Here is an 18,434-nt window from a genome sequence, read left to right as displayed (position 1 = left end):
GCTGCTTATGACATCAGCATCGGTTGATATCTATAATGAAGCGCTGACAATTAATGCACTAAAGAACGAACCAAACAATGGCAAACATCCAGCCTAGATGTGTGTTCTTTCTATTCAATTCTCCAAGAACGTCCCAAGTCTCAGTTGACTAATCAACAGACAACAGTGTCTAGCTTTTAGTTGGTACCCCAAAGACATTCAGACAAACAGTGCTAAAATACAGATGAGTTGAGAGTCTCCAAAATGGCTGCGTGTGGTTGTTAATGTTCAAATCCCGAGCCCAGTGGACTGTCAGCATCCTCTCAATCAAATGAGTCCAAAAAGTTTTTGGGGCTGGCTGCCGGCACTCCACTGTGTGCCTCAGATGACTGTTTCATCCTCAGCCAAGTCGACGCTGGCTGGATGAGACGTAGCGGGTATCACCCGCTGTTTGTGTTTGCGTCACAGAGAACCTCCGTGACAAACAGCCCTGCCATTCTGTTTGAAGGTCAACAGTCAGAGGCGAAAGATTTTTTGTGCTGGTTTGCTGGTGACCGAAGGCTTTTGGATTGCATCTGGTTTACCGATCACGTATTCTTCACGTATTATGATCACAGAAAGCTAACTACAGTAAACCTCGGATATATCGGATTCAATTGTTCCCACTGGTTTTGTCCGATATAAGCGAAATCCATTATATGCGTATACCGGAAAATGTCCGTTTTACGCATATATCGGATTTATATCCGGTATATGCGTAAATCGGATTTTATCCGTTATAAAAAGGCACTTCCTTGACTATGTTTCCAATGTACCTGGACTGGGCAATGAAAAGAGACGTAAGGTAATGAGAATTTAACTTTATTGGACTCTGAGCATAACAAATTGTTAATTAAGCTAGGCCCTGTTACACCCGTCAGGCCTACGTTATTTCCAATAGTGAGGTTAAGATCTCATTCACTGCTGTGCTAGTATTATTGACGTCACTCACTTTTATATTTGTCCTAAATCTGTAGCCAGGAGAAAGACAATAGCCAGTGACATCAACAAGATTAGCATAACGATGCGGCCATCCGATATATGCGAGGGAAATTTTATGGAAATGCATTGGAACGGGACTGGAGATTTTGTCCGAAATAGGCGAAATCCGTTATAAAAAATCCGATATATGCAATGAATTTTTATTGGAAATGCATTACAGAAAAATCGGTTCTTTTTTATCTGTCCGTTGTGAGCGAATTTCCGATATATCCAAGTCCGATATATCCGAGGTTTACTGTATAAGAGTGAAATCACCCATAACGAGCCTTCTGAAACTACTTCTTCTGCACAACAATCAGCTTGTGTGTGTTCGTTTACAACATGTGGTCATAAAGTCTCCCTCTGGCTTCCAAACATTACAAAAGTGTGTGACTCACACATTTTTTCACACTAAACTCCAGAGATACTACACTCAATCGATGGATGCTGCGGGTCGTCCAGAGGGGGATTTATCAGCCACCGAGGACGGAACGCCCCCACAAGGGCCTGCTGCTGTCTTCTCCAAACAAAAGCCTTCAGATATTTTCAATGCAGCCCCCTCTAGTTTATTTAAGGAAGAGAACAGATGAGCCAGCCTTGTCGCAGTCAACTCTGCTCTCTGCTAACTTTATATAATGGACATGACTCCATGCCATTTATACTGAATGGGGGCTGCGCTGTGCAGACTCCATCCCATAATCACCTGATTACTCCATGAAGGCTTAGCTAAAACACAAGTGGGGACACATTGCTGCAGTTTGATGGAGGATGATGGAGGCTCGGGGCTAGAGATCTGCAAAGCACAATGCTTCATCTTTTATCCCCGTTGCCTCAAGTTAATTCCACGGAAATGCAAATTAGCGCGTAACCATCTGCTGTTTTCTACATGTAACAGCCTTTTAACAACGGCATGAGAGCCGTGTGCATATGCGAGTCCTTCTTTATATCCCAGCAGCACAATTACAGAGAACATTAAGTTTTGCTGTAATGTAGTCATTTTATGTTTTAAATGATCCAGCGAGGAGACCCGAGTTCAATCCCACCCTCGGCCATCTCTGTGTGGAGTTTGCATGTTCTCCCCGTGCATGCGTGGGTTTTCTCCGGGTACTCCGGTTTCCTCCCACATTCCAAAAACATGCTAGGTTAATTGGCGACTCCAAATTGTCCATAGGTATGAATGTGAGTGTGAATGGTTGTTTGTCTATATGTGCCCTGTGATTGGCTAGCGACCAGTCCAGGGTGTACCCCACCTCTTGCCCGAAGACAGCTGGGATCGGCTCCAGCACCCCCGCGATGAATGAATAAAAATGGCTACTGGAATGTAAATACATATACTGCATATATAGCTACAGTACTACAGTAAGAGTATTGTGCCGCATCAACCAGACAATACACTACCAATGTATGATGCAGAATATTTACCAACTACTATGTGAGCTCAAAAGACTCAGTAAGTGGTATGGATGTGAGTGTGAATGGTTGTTTGTCTATATGTGCCCTGTGATTGGCTGGCTAGCGACCAGTCCAGGGTGTACCCCGCCTCCCGCCCCGAAGACAGCTGGAATAGGCTCCAGCACCCTTGTGAGGATAAGAGGTAGAAAATGAATGAATGTATTTAATGTATTGCAGTATTTGATTTGACTAATAATAGACTATAGTCAACCACAAGACAGCGATCAATTAATTAATTTATGAATTTCTGAAACTTAATGACTGTATTATGGACTGAGTGGTTAGCGCGTAGGCCACACAGCTAGAAGACCTGAGTTCGATTCCACCCTCGGCCATTTCTGGCCGGGTTTTCTCCGGGTACTCCGGTTTCCTCCCACATTCCAAAAACATGCTAGGTTAATTGGCGACTCCAAATTGTCCATAGGTATGAATGTGAGTGTGAATGGTTGTTTGTCTATATGTGCCCTGTGATTGGCTGGCCACCAGTCCTGGGTGTACCCCATCTCTTGCCCAAAGACTGGGAAAAAGCTGGGATAGGCTCCAGCACCCCCGTGAGAAAAATGAATGCACTTTTCAATAAGAAATGTACGTGTGAAGAAATGGGGACAAAAAGACATGCTAGCATACATGTCATGCATATACAGTCAAAGTAGAGCAAAAAAAAAATGTTGAGCATACTGAGCTGATTGAGAAATTTCAAGTCTGTCTGACCTACGGGGTCAACTTTGGTGTTTCACATCAGTGTGGTGCATTTATCAAAAAACATTCACATTCACACGAAAAGCCAATTTAGAGTCCTATTAACGTTGCATGCATATTTTTTGGAATGTGACAGGAAGCCGAAACTGTAGGGTTGCTATACGTAAAAAGTAATTGTTTTAGATTTATAATTTCAAAATAGAGGGGCCACAACTGAAAGTACACATTCTGCCTATGATAGAATTAGAAACTGAGAGGAAAAAAAACTGTAAAAACTTCCACAGTTTTCCAAATGGCCGAAGTACACATTGAGAAAAACGTTGTTGGCTACTTTGTTGCCTCACAGCAACACACGATGAATCATTTAGTGAACATTTAGTGAACCCTCTCTGATCACCGGGTCCCGGGTCCGGTTTCCTCCCACATTCCAAAAACATGCTAGGTTAATTGGCGACTCCAAATTGTCCATAGGTATGAATGTGAGTGTGAATGGTTGTTTGTCTATATGTGCCCTGTGATTGGCTGGCTGGCGACCAGTCCAGGGTGTACCCCGCCTCTTGCCCGAAGACAGCTGGGATAGGCTCCAGCAACCCCCGGAAAAAGCGGAAGAAAATGAATGAATGTAGACAGAGGGGAAAAAAACAAAAAACAAACAAACTACCTTTCTTTTCCGCCCCGTAAGACCAGTCGTTATCGCTGGGATAGGCTCCAGCACCCCGCGACCCTCATGAGGATAAGAGTTGGAAAATGAATGAATGAATGAATGTCATGGTCCATAGTTTTAAGGAAGACGCTTTAAAGTTGTCAGCATAGCCTAGCCTACACTAGCACGGAAAAATAGACACGTACTTTACAATAACAGTAACTAATGGAACATGTGACTAAAATGTGATTATTCTTCTTTTCTCTCTTTCAGTCTTTCTACCTTCATCCCAATGACCGTGCAAAAAGGAAAAAGTCTAGCTATCACCATCCAGGAGCACATGGCCATCGATGTCTGCCCAGGACCGATCCGGCCCATCCGCCAAATCTCAGCCTACTTCCCTCGCCTCTCGCCCACTTCTTCCTTCTCGGAGCCGCTCTCGCCCAATCAGACAGCAGCAGCCGCTGCCCTCAGTCCTGGTAGTGCGGGTCAAGTTGGAGCGGGAGGAGGCAGCAGCGGCCTGCTGTCACCTCTGTTAGCGGCAGGAAGCGGGGGTGGGGGCTCGCTATCCGCCATGAGCAGCATTGACACCTCTATCGAGGTCGACAGCTGTGACAGCGACGATAACAGTGAGTCACCTGAAACTTTGCGAGCCAAACGGGCATAACTAGAAAGCAACTGTAGAATATGGCCACAAAATTAGCTACACCAGTAGACTTTACAAAGACTAATGTCCAGTTCTCCATGAGAGAAGCATTAATTTTCCTAGTAGGGATCCTATAAAATTGACTTTAATTGGACTGTCATGGCTGCCTACATGATTTAATGCGGGAGCTCGGTTATGGTTGCCCTCGGAGGGCCGCAGCTTTACCTGAAATTACCCGACCAGGTAGAACAGCTCTAGTCTGAGCGGATATTTAGGTTGAGGCACACCCCACCCCAACCAGTGGAGTGAAACCACAACAACAACAACAAATACATTTACATAAAGCACATATTGCATTATTTCCAGGCTTTTGCGAGCCAGAATAAAACTACGTAGTGGGCTGTATCGGGCCCCCTAGCCTTGAGTTTGACATCTGTGATTTAAGTCACAATCCTCACATGACAAAGAGCTGTATATGATTTATCGTCAGATGTAAAAGGTGACTATTTTTGAACATAGCCAAGGGATTGTGGCTGTCATGTATAACAACCCTCAGGGACCTCAACTGCATCACTGCATCAAGTTAAAAAAAAAAAAATAGTGTGTGAATGAGCATTTCATGCATAATTTGAAGTGGAAATGAGTCATGATTGTACATAGACCTTCAAAAAGGCGCACTGGGTGAAACTAATAACACAATTTGAAAAAAATGTATTGTGCTTCATATTATTCATAATGTTAGTGAGTTATCAATTTAACAATACATTTTGGTTATCTTATTTAGCAACATGAAAAAAATTAACAAGTGCTCTTATACTGTTTTGTCCCTCTAGTTCAGTGGTTCGCATTCATTTTCTGTCATGCCCAGCACTGGGGAACTGAAAATATCTAGTATTTATCTATACTGTACAGACTGAAACTGAAACCGGCAAAATGCTAACGGAGAGCAGTGAAGCATGCAAGCATATTGAAGAGTCAAATTGCATGCAGAGTACGGCAAATTCATACACGTTGGCAGGTCTGCACTAATATTTGGAAGCACTGCTGTAGTTTAACTATAGTCATGGAATAATCACAATTTTAAATATTAATTATTAAAATATAATCACATTTTAAAATATTCATTATAATAAAATAAATAATAATAAATAACAAATAAATAACAAATAAATAATATATAAATAAATAATAAATAAATGATAAATGAATTAAAAAAATAATAAATAATAAAAAATGTATATATATAATTAACTATATTAATTATTAAAATATATTACAATATAATATTAAAACAAAATATTACTATTTTAATGTAAAAATATTTTATATAATTTTTTTTCGCTGTGTTTTACTTTTTAAGACAAGATTAATCTACATTCAACTCCACGCAGATTAGATTAGATTAGATTAGATTCAACTTTATTGTTATTGCTCATGTCACTGGTACAGGGCAACAAAATGCAGTTAGCATCCAACCAGAAGTGCAATTTTATAAGTACCTTAGTAGTAAGTAAATGTAGAAAAAAAATGGACAGATCTATGTAAAAAACTATAACAGGCTATGACTATAATACAGTGAGGATATGTACAGGGACATAAATGACTATAATATGGCTATTGTAGATTATACAGATTATAAACAGTATGGATGTGACAATATATAATAACAGTAATATGTACAGTATTGCAATGAAGTGACTATAGTACGTATGGTTATTGCAGATTATATAAATTATAAACAGGATGATCTATGAATGCAACAAGATATTACAGTAATATGTACAATAGTGCAATGAAGTAGTGCAATGAAGTGATGGGGGGGGGGGGCATAGATCAGATTTGTGATGTTGTTCTGTTAACGTTATTGAGGCTTCTCTTCAATCCTAATTTCCAGCGTCACGACTGTGTAAAAGGCTAAGTGCGATGGGGGCCATACGAGTCGGATTCTAATACGCCATAAGCAATTTCCAGTCAGTCAGTGCTCAACATAAATATATTGTGAAATATGTTCTATTGACAGCCTCTTTGGGGACATTGGAGTTCGACCTGCTGTATGAAAGAGCCACAAGCTCCCTACACTGCACTGTCCTCAAAGCCAAGGTAAACATTCACAACTCTTTGTCTCTTTTCTGTACCATGTGTTGCATATTGTTACTCCAGTACTATACATTCTGGGCAAACAACTACAAAACTCTCTTTTATCATTTGTACTGAGTAAAAACTAAAACGAGTAACAAAGATGGCTGCAAAAGTCGGTACAGTGGCTGCACTTCCGTACCTCCACTACTGAGCGCATACAGTAAGTGCGCTCACACTTAGAAGTACGGCAAAATACAGAAATAATAGCGCAATACAAAAATAGCGCATTAATGACTACTGTTACATTTTATTAGCATAATTAACACATACGCATCATGGCAAGCCACGCCTCTCTTTTGTGATGACAGCCAGCGACGGCACAGTGTTGCTCCCCACCGAGTCACACAGAGTCTGCCGCTCTTTTCTAAGTGTACTCTGACCTAAATATATCAACAGCAGTGCAATTCCAACAGCATATTTGTATCTCACAAACACATCTCTAGTCCGTTGAGCCTCGGAACGACACTTTCCTCATTGTTACTCGGCTACTGCAAGATGCAATCATGGACACTCACGTCACAAAAAAAGTCCTTATTGTGTGTGTGTGTATGTGTGGTTCAAGTAAAAAGAATGACGAAAACAACAATAAGTGGATATTCTTATCGCTCACTTTGCGACTCCTAATGCGGGGGTGCGATTTGCTGCATTTAAGCATGCTCAGAAATTTAACTTAAGTTAGGTTTTGTCTTTGAATACAAGCCGTCATTGCTCATAACAACACGGTTCAATTAAAGGAACTAGTATTAGGTAAATATATTTTGGGGCGGCACGGCGGTCTAGTGGTTAGCGCGCAGACCTCACAGCTAGGAGGCCAGGGTTCAATTCCACCCTCGGCCATCCCTGTGTGGAGTTTGCATCTTCTCCCCGTGCATGCGTGGGTTTTCTCCGGGTACTCCGGTTTCCTCCCACATTCCAAAAACATGCTAGGTTAATTAGCGACTCCAAATTGTCCATAGGTATGAATGTGAGTGTGAATGGTTGTTTGTCTATATGTGCCCTGTGATTGGCTGGCGACCAGTCCAGGGCGTACCCCGCCTCTCGCCTGAAGACAGCACCCCCCGCGACGCTCGTAAGGAAAAAGCGGTAAAAAATGAATGAATGAATGAATTTTAGACGTGTACTATCTATCCTTTCGCTTCATTTTAAATTATACTTAATTTAGAGCTGTTAAATACATACAAATATTTATTCATTCATTCATTTTCTACTGCTGATCCTCACAAGGGTAGCAGGGGGTGCTGGAGCCTATCCCAGCTGTCTTCGGGCGAGAAGCGGGGTACACCCTGGACTGGTCGCCAGCCAGCCAATCACAGGGCACATATAGACAAACAACCATTCACACTCACATTCATACCTATGGACAATTTGGAGTCACCAATTAACCTAGCATGTTTTTGGAATGTGGGAGGAAACCGGAGTACCCGGAGAAAATCCACGCATGCACGGGCAGAACATGCAAACTCCATACAGAGATGCCCGAGGGTGGGATTGAACTTGGGTCTCCTAGCTGTGTGGCCTGCATGCTAACCACTCATCCACTACTAATACTACAAATACATTAATATTTCTTTCTAAAGAAATTAAGGCGAGTTTGTTTACATATGGAAATTATGTTTACCCCAAATATTGGGTTTTTTGTTGCTAATAAAGGGCTCAAGCCAAAAATCAGTATGCGGCTCAAAAAGATCAGCTGAGGCGACTCTGCAATCAGGAAAAAGCCAAAAGAAAACAAACAAACTTGGATATCCCATCCATCCATTTCCGAGCATGTTTTTGGAATGTGGGAGGAAACCGGAGTACCTGGAGAAAACCAACGCATGCACGGGGAGAACATGCAAACTCCACACAGAGATGGCTGAGGGTGGAATCGAACTCGAGTCTCCTAGCTGTGTGGCCTGCGCAAAGCGCATTCTTAAATATTCAAATAACTTAATAATAATCAAAAACAAAAGTATGTATGGCATCAATTGATATGAAGGTTCAACAGCATAAAAAAGCCTATCCCAGCTGTCTTTGGGCGAGAAGCGGGGTACACCCTGGACTGGTCACCAGCCAGCCAATCACAGGGCACATATAGACAAACAACCATTCACACTCACATTCATACCTATGGACAATTTGGAGTCGCCAATTAACCTAGCATGTTTTTGGAATGTGGGAGGAAACCGGAGTACCCGGAGAAAACCCACGCATGCACGGGGAGAACATGCAAACTCCACACAGAGATGGCCGAGGGTGGAATTGAACTGGGGTCTCCTAGCTGTGAGGCCTGCGTGCTAACCACTCATTCCCCCATACAGCAGACATACAAATATACAATATTATATTATCCCGTCTTTTATGTTCCTTTCATTAAAATATAGTCAATATGGGTATACGTGAAACAGTGTACATAGTACTGACGTGTACGGACTGAAGCACTCCATTTAAGACACTGCCCAACTGTCCATATTTTCCGGAGTTTAGGCACTCTGCATTAAGTCAGTGGTTCTCTGAGTTTAAAGAAATGGTCTCAATACAGACTCAAGAGTGTGTTCTTTTATTATGTTTTTTTTTAGCTCTTGTATGTCATTTTAACACATTACAAGCATTTCATTTGTTTGGCCAAGACCCTGTCACTTTGATGTGAACACGCGCACGCCCTCACAGAGCCGCCGGCGCGTGCTGTAAAATCTTGATACTGCGCGGCTCCATTCAACAGCAGATGAAAGGTTTGCAAATGGATTAGAAAACGTGGAATAAAATGTGTTCAAAGACGCCAGAGCAGGCAGTACATGAATAGCAGTCCAACCGCCATGTGTGATTCCCAAAGTGTCTCCCATACAATTTTAGCATCCTGCCACAACTACATTTGGAACACCACAAATAGATTTGAAGCTACAGCTTCACCCTTGCTCATAAAGATATTATAATGCACTTGGTCTGGCAGAGTAGAAGAAGACGTAGCAAGAGGGATCGGTGTTGCTATATTTAACAGTTTAACGAGTAATCAGACCACTTGACATCCTCTTTAAAAAAAAAAACACTAGCCACAGAAGCACATATCGCTCTTCACAACGAGCGCTGCCATGGGCCCCTCCCCCCATCTTGAATAACTTAAATAACATATTGGTTATACTTTTCATAATTTTACAAATACGTCATTTCCATCCATCCATTTTCTATACCGCTTATCCTCACTCAGGCCGTGGGGGTATACTGAGTCTTTTGAGCTCACATAGTAGTTGGTTAATATTCTGCATCATACATTGGTAGTGTATTGTCTGGTTGATGTGGCACAATGCTCTATTTACATTCCAGCAGCCATTTTTATTCATTCATTCATTCATTTTCAAGAGTGTCGCAGGGGTGCTGTCTTCAGGCAAGAGGCGGGGTACACCCTGGACTAGTCGCCAGCCAATCACAGGGCACATATAGACAAACAACCATTCACACTCACATTCATACCTATGGACAATTTGGAGTCAAATTAACCTAACATGCATGTTTTTTGGATGCAATTACATCATTCTCACACTACAAATACTGTAGATTGCAGTCTTGTGGGAAACAAGTGGAAGGGTTAAGATGTAAGCAGTGCTTATAAGTAGAAGATGTAGAAATCAAACTTGTCTAAAATATCTGATGAAGGTTTCAGATTCAATAGTCGATTACGAGCTATGTCCTTTTTTTATTTAAACAATTCAATATCTGCCTCCTTCTTTGTTTCAGTCGAAATGAAGCCTTCACCTTTTTGCCCACACAGTCGTTTATTGATTCTTTATGGCCTGTTGGCTCAAATCACTCTTTTTGTTTGCCCTCACATACCTTTTATATCCTTCTGTGTCTCTGCAAGGGATTGAAACCAATGGATTTCAACGGCTTGTCCGATCCTTATGTGAAGCTGCACCTTCTGCCAGGAGCCTGCAAGGTGGGAAATCTTCATAAATATAACAAATCAAATCGTAATATACATCTTTTTATGCAAATCAAAAAGAGTGGCAATTATGTTGCAGAATAGTGAACAGATACAAGCTTGGGACATTTTCCGCTACTTTTTTCCCCAAACTTTCAACCCTGCGGCTTATTCAGTGATGCGGACAATTTATGTAATTTTTCTAACGGCCGCCAGGGGCTCTCGAGTAAGAAAAGGTAAGATTAAGACCGGTGGAATATATGCGTCGAGGAAGACTGTGCATAAATGAAATTATCGTGAACATACCCTCATCATGGAAAATGCAAAAAGAAAGGCATATGACGCAGCTTTCAAGCTAAAAGCAATCGAGCTGTCCAATAAAGAAGGAAACAGAGCTGCTGCACGTAAACTTGGCATAGACGAATCGATGGTGAGATGCTGGAAACGGCAGCGGGAAGAACTGGAGCAATGTAAAAAGGCGAAAAAAGCTTTCAGAGGTAATAAAAGCCATCTTTCTTTGTAAATATGTTTACATGTTTTAATGTGGGCACATGCGGCTTATATACACAGGTGTACACGGCTTGTGTATGTACAAAATCGGTTTTCCTCTAAAAATGTAGTACAGTAAACCTCGGATATATCGGATTCAATTGTTCCCACTGGTTTTGTCAGATATAAGCGAAATCCGTTATATGCGTATACCGGAAAATGTCCGTTTTACGCATATATCGGATTTATATCAAGTATACGCGTAAATCGGATTTTATCTGTTATAAAAAGGCACTTCCTTGACTATGTTTCCAATGTACCTGGACTGGGCAATGAAAAGAGACGTAAGGTAATGAGAATTTAACTTTATTGGACTCTGAGCATAACAAATTAATTAAGCTAGGCCCTGTTACGCCCGTCAGGCCTACGTTATTTCCAATAGTGAGGTTAAGATCTCATTCACTGCTGTGCTAGTATTATTGACGTCACTCACTTTTATATTTGTCCTAAATCTGGAGCCAGGAGAAAGACAATAGCCAGTGACATCAACAAGATTAGCATAACGATGCGGCCATCCGATATATGCGAGGGAAATTTAATGGAAATGCATTGGAACGGGACTGGAGATTTTATCCGAAATAGGCGAAATCCGTTATAAAAAATCCGATATATGCAATGAATTTTTATTGGAAATGCATTACAGAAAAATCGGTTCTTTTTTATCTGTCCGTTGTGAGCGAATTTCCGATATATCCGAGTCCGATATATCCGAGGTTTACTGTATATCAGGTGCGCTCTATAGTCCGGAAATTACGGTAGTAAATGATCTACATTGGAATAGTTCATTAATCTTCTTGAAGCAACCCGAGGGAAGTGGAGTGTACTACTTGAGCATATGCGCCAATGCTTATCCACCAATGACATTAACAGCGAGGTGCGTTCACAGACATCTGAATTTAACACCAACAGGTTGTTACAGTAACATTACTGAGACTTTGTAACAAGTGTAGAATAATACATAACTACATGTCTTTAGTACCTATTTTCAATGCCAATTTACTTATTTTTATGTTGAAAAATTATTCATTTATGCCAAAAAATGGCCCCCGGGCCGCACATTGGACATCCTTGGGATATATGTATGTAGATTTTGCTTGTAAATATTCAACCTTAATGTCCAAATGTTTAGTTTCAGCCAAACTAAGTTTAGCCAGCGCATCAAATGAACTAAATGTTTTCCTCTCTTCTGCGTTGTGTAGGCCAACAAACTGAAAACCAAGACCGTCCGCAACACCCTGAACCCAATTTGGAATGAGACGCTCACATACTATGGCATCACCGAGGAAGACATGTATCGAAAAACTCTCAGGTAGACTTCTCTTTTCGCCTATTTCCATCCCAACCCTCCAGACTCAACTCTTAGGCCTTTTAGCCTACTTTGTTACACAATATTTCGTCGCCCCTCGCCACTGATCCCTCCATTCTCATTCCTTCCATGCTCCTGCCCAACGGGATCAGCAAAGATCTCCCCTAATAGCCCCCTCTGTCTTCCTATTGAGGCTTTTTCCAACTTGCCGTGACAGATTGAGGTCACACTTAAGCACCACGGGGTGTTTTACTTTCCTTGACCCCCCGCCCAGGCAAAAGGTGAGAAAAGCCAAGAACGGTCACAATATGTGACTAAAACTCCTCATAGGAGCGAGGATTTAAAAAGGACTATCTCAAAACAGAAACGAGTCACCTGTGAGTGTTAATTCAGAAGAGGAGTTTTAAAGAGCGGAAGATGTGTGGTTTAATTGACATCACTTACTGGAAAATAGCCACTCTATCAAGTCTATCAAGTTTCTGCACTAACTGGTCACTGAGCTATGGCGTCGGCTGAGCGTCAAACAGTACATACGCACCTTAAAAAAATAAAAATAGTGCCGTTAATTAAAACTTAATAATGCATTAACTTTGAAAGACCTCACAAGAGGTCACCACAAAGGGGGCGTACCTCAGCGGCAAAAAGAAAGCAACCGGGGGACGATAACACGACCCTTCATTAAGATGGATGACAAAATTAATCCTTCCACAATAGCAGTAGCCACGTATACATGGACCTGAATATTCCAATTGTATTCGGTTTATTTGCTCAAACGGAAAGAATGTAACCTTTGTATACACCTCATTCCGAAAGAAAAGTGCCAATCCGAATGAATATATAATGGGATTCCCAGGGGTGGAATATTCCTTTCCCCAATCCGATTGAGGTATCTTGTACCCGCTCAAACGGAAAGTTGTCAGACTGCGTTCTTCTTCGTGGTGTTTTTCTTCTTCTGTTGTTTATTGGCGGTTAGCAAGCAGCTTTCGGTGTGCATTAGCGCCATCTGTGGAACAGAATCTAAAGTCCAGTTTTATTAAAACGTGGCTACTGTCACTGATGACGTTGTATTGATCATACATGAGTGTAATTGTCCGATCACTGCCGATACCGATCATATGGGTCTGCCATTAGCCACGTATACATGGACACAAATATTCCAATTGTATTCGGGTTATTTGCTCAAACGGAAAGAATGTAACCTTTGTATACACCTCATTCCGAAAGAAAAGTGCCAATCCCAATGAATATATAATGGGATTCACAGAGGTGGAATATTCCTTTCCCCAATCCGATTGACGTATCTTGTACCCGCTCAAACGGAAAGTTGTCAGGGTGCGTTCTTCTTCGGTTGTTTGTTGGCAGTTAGCAAGCAGCTTTCGGTGTGTATTAGCGCCATCTGTGGAACAGAATCTAAACCCTTCTGTACTTTATATATAATATCTATATAAAACATGTCCCGAGTTTTATCTTTTCCCGTTAAAATTTATTCCGGGTGCATTTCAGCGCATGCTCAGATATGACGGAGACGTTCTTCAGCTTTAAAAATGGAGGCCAGCAATCGGCACTGGACTTCTGCGGAAAGTTTTTGATCCAAACTAAATTTCAAGACTGGATAGATGAAAAACTGGCAATACGGAGTTATTCCAACAAGTGAAAGAAAAACTCAGGGAAGTCGGTATCACGTGATATTGGTGTTTACGCTTTACAGGGCATGCCCCATTGACTATTCTGGTTGATTATAGCGGCGCATGTAAACAAGAGGTTGGAATATTATTTCCATGTATACCATTATTTCGGAAAAGTCATTCAGAAAGAGGAAAAACTCCTCATGTAAACGTGGCTAACCTCACCCGGGTACCCTCAAAAGCCACCCGTAATCAGTCACCTGATTGGGGGAAGTATTGTAAGAGTACAAAACCTGGGGCCAGCAGGAGCTTCACTCCCGCTCATGAAGGTTGAACCTCTCACATTGACCGTTGCCAGCTGGATGGTATGGAGTTGTGCGAGTCTTCTCAACACCATCAAGTGCGCATAATTGCCATCTGTCATAACAAGAACACTTTCCAACCAAAGATCTCATTTGGACGCGAGGCCAACAAACGCCCCATGCTACTACGGACCTTTGGCTGGGTGTCCTTTGCAACCTGACACCTCTGGCAGAAGCGGCACCAATGTGCTGCATCAGAGGACGTACGGGGCCGGTAACACTACTGCCGGAGTAACTCTAGCCCTGACAGCCATGCCTCTGGTGAACCTCCGTGAGCATCTCTGCTTCTAAGGCAGCAGATATATCATCAAGATATAAGAGCAGCAAAGTTTGACACTGCCGATCACCAAAGATCTGCTGCATTAACTTCTGGAAGGTGCTAGAGGCATTGTGGAGAAAAATAGGCATGTGGTTCCACTCAAAAGAGGCCAAAGGGAGGTAAAGAACTCCATTTTAGGCCCATCACTAGCCACATATACATGGACCCAAATATTCCAATTCCATTCGGGTTATTTGCTCAAACAGAAATAATGTAACCTTTGTATACACCTCATTCCGAAAGAAAAGTGCCAATCCGAATGAATATATAATGGCATTCCCAGGGGTGGAATATTCCTTTCCCCAATCCGATTGAGGTATCTTGTACCCGCTCAATCGGAAAGTTGTCAGGGTGCATTTGTTTTTCTTCTTCTGTTGTTTATTGACGGTTGGCAAGCAGCTTTGGTGTGCATTAGCGCCATCTGTGGAACAGAATCTAAACCCTTCTATACGCCATTCACAAGTCCAGTTTTATTAAAAAAGAAAATACATATCTATATAAAACATGTGCCGAGCTTAATTATAAAATATTAGCAAGATTGAATTTATCATTTCCTGTTCCCGGGTGCGTTCTTTCAGCGAATGATGAGATATGACGTAACACGCAGCTCCAGACGTTGTTTGATTTTAAAAAAATGGAGGCGACCAATCGGCAATGGACTGCTAAGGAAAGTTTGTTTTTGATTTAAACTAAATTTCAAGACTGGACGAAGGAAAACTGGCAATACGGAGTTATTCCAACAAGTGAAAGAAAAACTGGAGGAAGTCGGTATCACGTGATGTTGGTGTTTACACTTTACTGGGCATGCCCCATTGACTATTCTGGTTGATTATAGCGGCGCATGTAGACACGCCATTGGAATATTCCTTTCCATGTATACCATTGCTTTCGGATAGGTCATTTGGAAAGATTCCATTTGGAAAGAGAAAAACTCTTCATGTAAAAACGTGGCTACTGACTATACCTTGGTACCTGGCTATACCCACTCGCCAAATCCAACGTGGAAAAAACCACCAGAGCCCACTACACAAGATAATATAGGATACATTCATTCATTCATTCATTCATTCATTCATTTTCTACCGCTTTTTCCTCACGAGGGTCACGGGGGTGCTGAAGCCCACCCCAGCTGCCCTCGGGCGAGAGGCGGGGTACACCCTGGACTGGTCGCCAGCCAATCACAGGGCACATATAGACAAACAACCATTCACACTCACATTCATACCTATGGACAATTTGGAGTCACCAATTAACCTAGCATGTTTTTGGAATGTGGGAGGAAACCGGAGTACCCGGAGAAAACCCACGCATGCACGGGGAGAACATGCAAACTCCACACAGAGATGGCCAAGGGTGGAATTGAACCCTGGTCTCCTATATAGGATACATTGTACTTCCATTTATGCTGGAGTACTTAATGTTGTGGCCAGTAATTGCACAAGCTTAATAATAAGATACTTTTAATATATTTTCTTAAAAGTTACCACAGAAATTGAATGCAAACGATCCAATTTCCAGTTTCTCTTCTGCTGCTTTGTTCAAACATAACAAAAGGAGTAGAAGTCCATTTTTCTGAGGTGCAATGTTGTTTTCTTTTTACTTTGCTTCTCCACCTACATATTTTATCTCTGCTGCAGCAGGCAGCAAAGTTGAAAACTCTCCCGGGATATCACTCAGAAGTGTGTCATATCGATTATACTGCCATTATTTTCAAGCTTGAAGAAAACTATGTATTTTACATAGCATGTTCAATTATTCCACACATGACACAGTGACTGGGTGTTTTGGTCTGAATGTGAAAGTACACTTAATAATAATGCACTTGACAGCAACTTTTCACATTTCCATTATTTTTTCACATCCTTTTTAAGACACAATATTCCTTTATACCTCCTGCACATCATTCATCATCATCATCATCGTCATACTTTCGTATTTCGTTTCAAAAGGTTCCCAAACTCTCTGTAAGACAAGATACTCGAGTTGAAATTACCTCAAAAAGGTTTGTCACCCGATTCCTCAGGCAACATCTGCCTCCTTTCTGCAATAATGTCTTTTATTACTATGCCTTCTGTCACCATTAATTCACATTTTTCAGACAAATAACCATATGAGAGGCAGCAGCATCTTCTCTTTCTCATACTTGCTTGTCTTGCATTCATAATTACATTCAAAAAAGGTGGAACTTCATTGCTGCATCTCCCCCGTACAATACGATATAATTCCATTCCATTCGTGCTTGGTTTTAAATGAATTTTTGCCTCTCTCACCCACGTCTTCCCTCTCCCTCGCTTCGCTGTGTGGTTTTGACTCTCCCTCCGAGGGGCCGACCACCCCTCCTCCATGTATTGCTTGTGAAGGTAGCAGCCAAAAGACTGACAGATCCATAAATATGGATTAACACTGTCCTACATGATACGTTTTCTCTATAGTAAGAGCATAGAAAACATTACTATGACTTTGTAAATAACATTTTTAGCATTATTAGCCCTGTAGACATGAAATAAACCCCTATAGTCACATTTACGCTCCTATTGTTCTTTGTTTACAACACATTGCTGAACTGCAATGCGCAAGCGAAAGTCGCTCCAGGGACTGGAGAGATAGCCGCCACTTTAAACATAGCATGCTACTGAGCAAACTAGTTAGCCTCAAATGTATTTATTTTAAACTTAAGACGGGGTTTCACACAGAATGTGAAAGAAGGACTAAGTTCAAAGCCAAATGCTTACCACTTCCACACCGTATGGGAGGAGAACTTCTTTTCATAGGTTACCTAATCTCAAAATCTAATCTAATGTTATTTCTTATCAGTCTAACATGCCCCAGACAGAGTATCCGTTACGGATAATGCAATATTGTCGAGTACAGCGCCTTTCCCTAGACGGACTTTGCAGGCGGCAGTCACAGAGGACATGAACGCCTCATTCAAGTACACGCTGCAATTGGCAAGTTACGTTAGTCACACTGCGTCCACTTTATTAGGTTTTCTTCAGCTCGCCTCTATTTCGGTTTGTATTTAAAAGTCACTTGGTAAACTTGTTTCGTAACATTCAAGACATTACGTCAATCACTTATGCATCAGGGGTAGCGTGACCGCTTTTGTCTTATTCCATGAAGTCATCATACAACAGGGGTTCTAACTATAAAATAAGATTTTTGTTCATTTTCAGTGGTAACCGTAACCGATTGACTGCCGCATTGACTGGCCACAACATTAGGTACACCTGCATCTGATGCTTTGGCATCGTTTAACACAAGAATCCAATATTGTAATATTTATAAATCAGAAAAGTGGAAAAGCATAAAAGGTCCCATTTAAAATATCGTGCAATAGTTATTTTACTTCCAGGAGTTCATTTCATGCGGCACGGCGGGCTAGTGGTTCGCGCGCAGACCTCACAGCAAGGAGACCAAGGGTTCAATTCCACCCTAGGCCATCTCTGTGTGGAGTTTGCATGTTCTCCCCGTGCATGCGTGGGTTTTCTCCGGGTACTCCGGTTTCCTCCCACATTCCAAAAACATGCTAGGTTAATTGGCGACTCCAAATTGTCCATAGGTATGAATGTGAGTGTGAATGGTTGTTTGTCTATATGTGATTGGCTGGCGACCAGTCCAGGGTGTACCCCGCCTCTCTCGCCCAAGCTCCAGCACCCCCCGCGACCCTCGTGAGGAAAAAGCGGTAGAAAATGAATGCATGAATGAATGAGTTCATTTCATATTAAAAGACCAAATTAAAGGCTCAATATGTTTTTGGAGTTCATTTGCTGTTTCAAGTTGGACAAGCAGTTTAAAATACT

The 18,434-nt window shown here is 41.7% G+C and overlaps 2 protein-coding genes across 10 annotated transcripts in view; one reads left to right on the top strand and one right to left on the bottom strand.

The window, feature by feature from the left end:
- The window catches only part of doc2a (double C2-like domains, alpha), a 40,644-nt gene that overhangs the window by 4,313 nt on the left and 17,897 nt on the right, over window positions 1-18,434 (top strand). For both annotated transcript variants that reach the window (XM_058062362.1, XM_058062364.1), the window contains exons 2-5: window positions 4,067-4,422; window positions 6,460-6,539; window positions 10,414-10,488; window positions 12,222-12,331. In XM_058062362.1, coding sequence (XP_057918345.1) covers window positions 4,086-4,422; window positions 6,460-6,539; window positions 10,414-10,488; window positions 12,222-12,331 — 602 coding nt within the window. In that variant the 5' untranslated portion in view covers window positions 4,067-4,085. The remainder of the gene's footprint in view (window positions 1-4,066; window positions 4,423-6,459; window positions 6,540-10,413; window positions 10,489-12,221; window positions 12,332-18,434) is intronic.
- The window catches only part of adprh (ADP-ribosylarginine hydrolase), a 75,520-nt gene that overhangs the window by 39,904 nt on the left and 17,182 nt on the right, over window positions 1-18,434 (bottom strand). For all 8 annotated transcript variants that reach the window (XM_058062367.1, XM_058062366.1, XM_058062368.1 and 5 more), the window contains one exon: window positions 10,386-10,481. The gene's annotated coding sequence lies outside the window, so the exon portion shown is untranslated. The remainder of the gene's footprint in view (window positions 1-10,385; window positions 10,482-18,434) is intronic.

Source organism: Doryrhamphus excisus, chromosome 22, assembly GCF_030265055.1.
Source record: "Doryrhamphus excisus isolate RoL2022-K1 chromosome 22, RoL_Dexc_1.0, whole genome shotgun sequence".
Classification (NCBI taxonomy): Eukaryota; Metazoa; Chordata; class Actinopteri; order Syngnathiformes; family Syngnathidae; genus Doryrhamphus; species Doryrhamphus excisus.
This window is presented reverse-complemented; position numbering and strand designations above follow the sequence as displayed.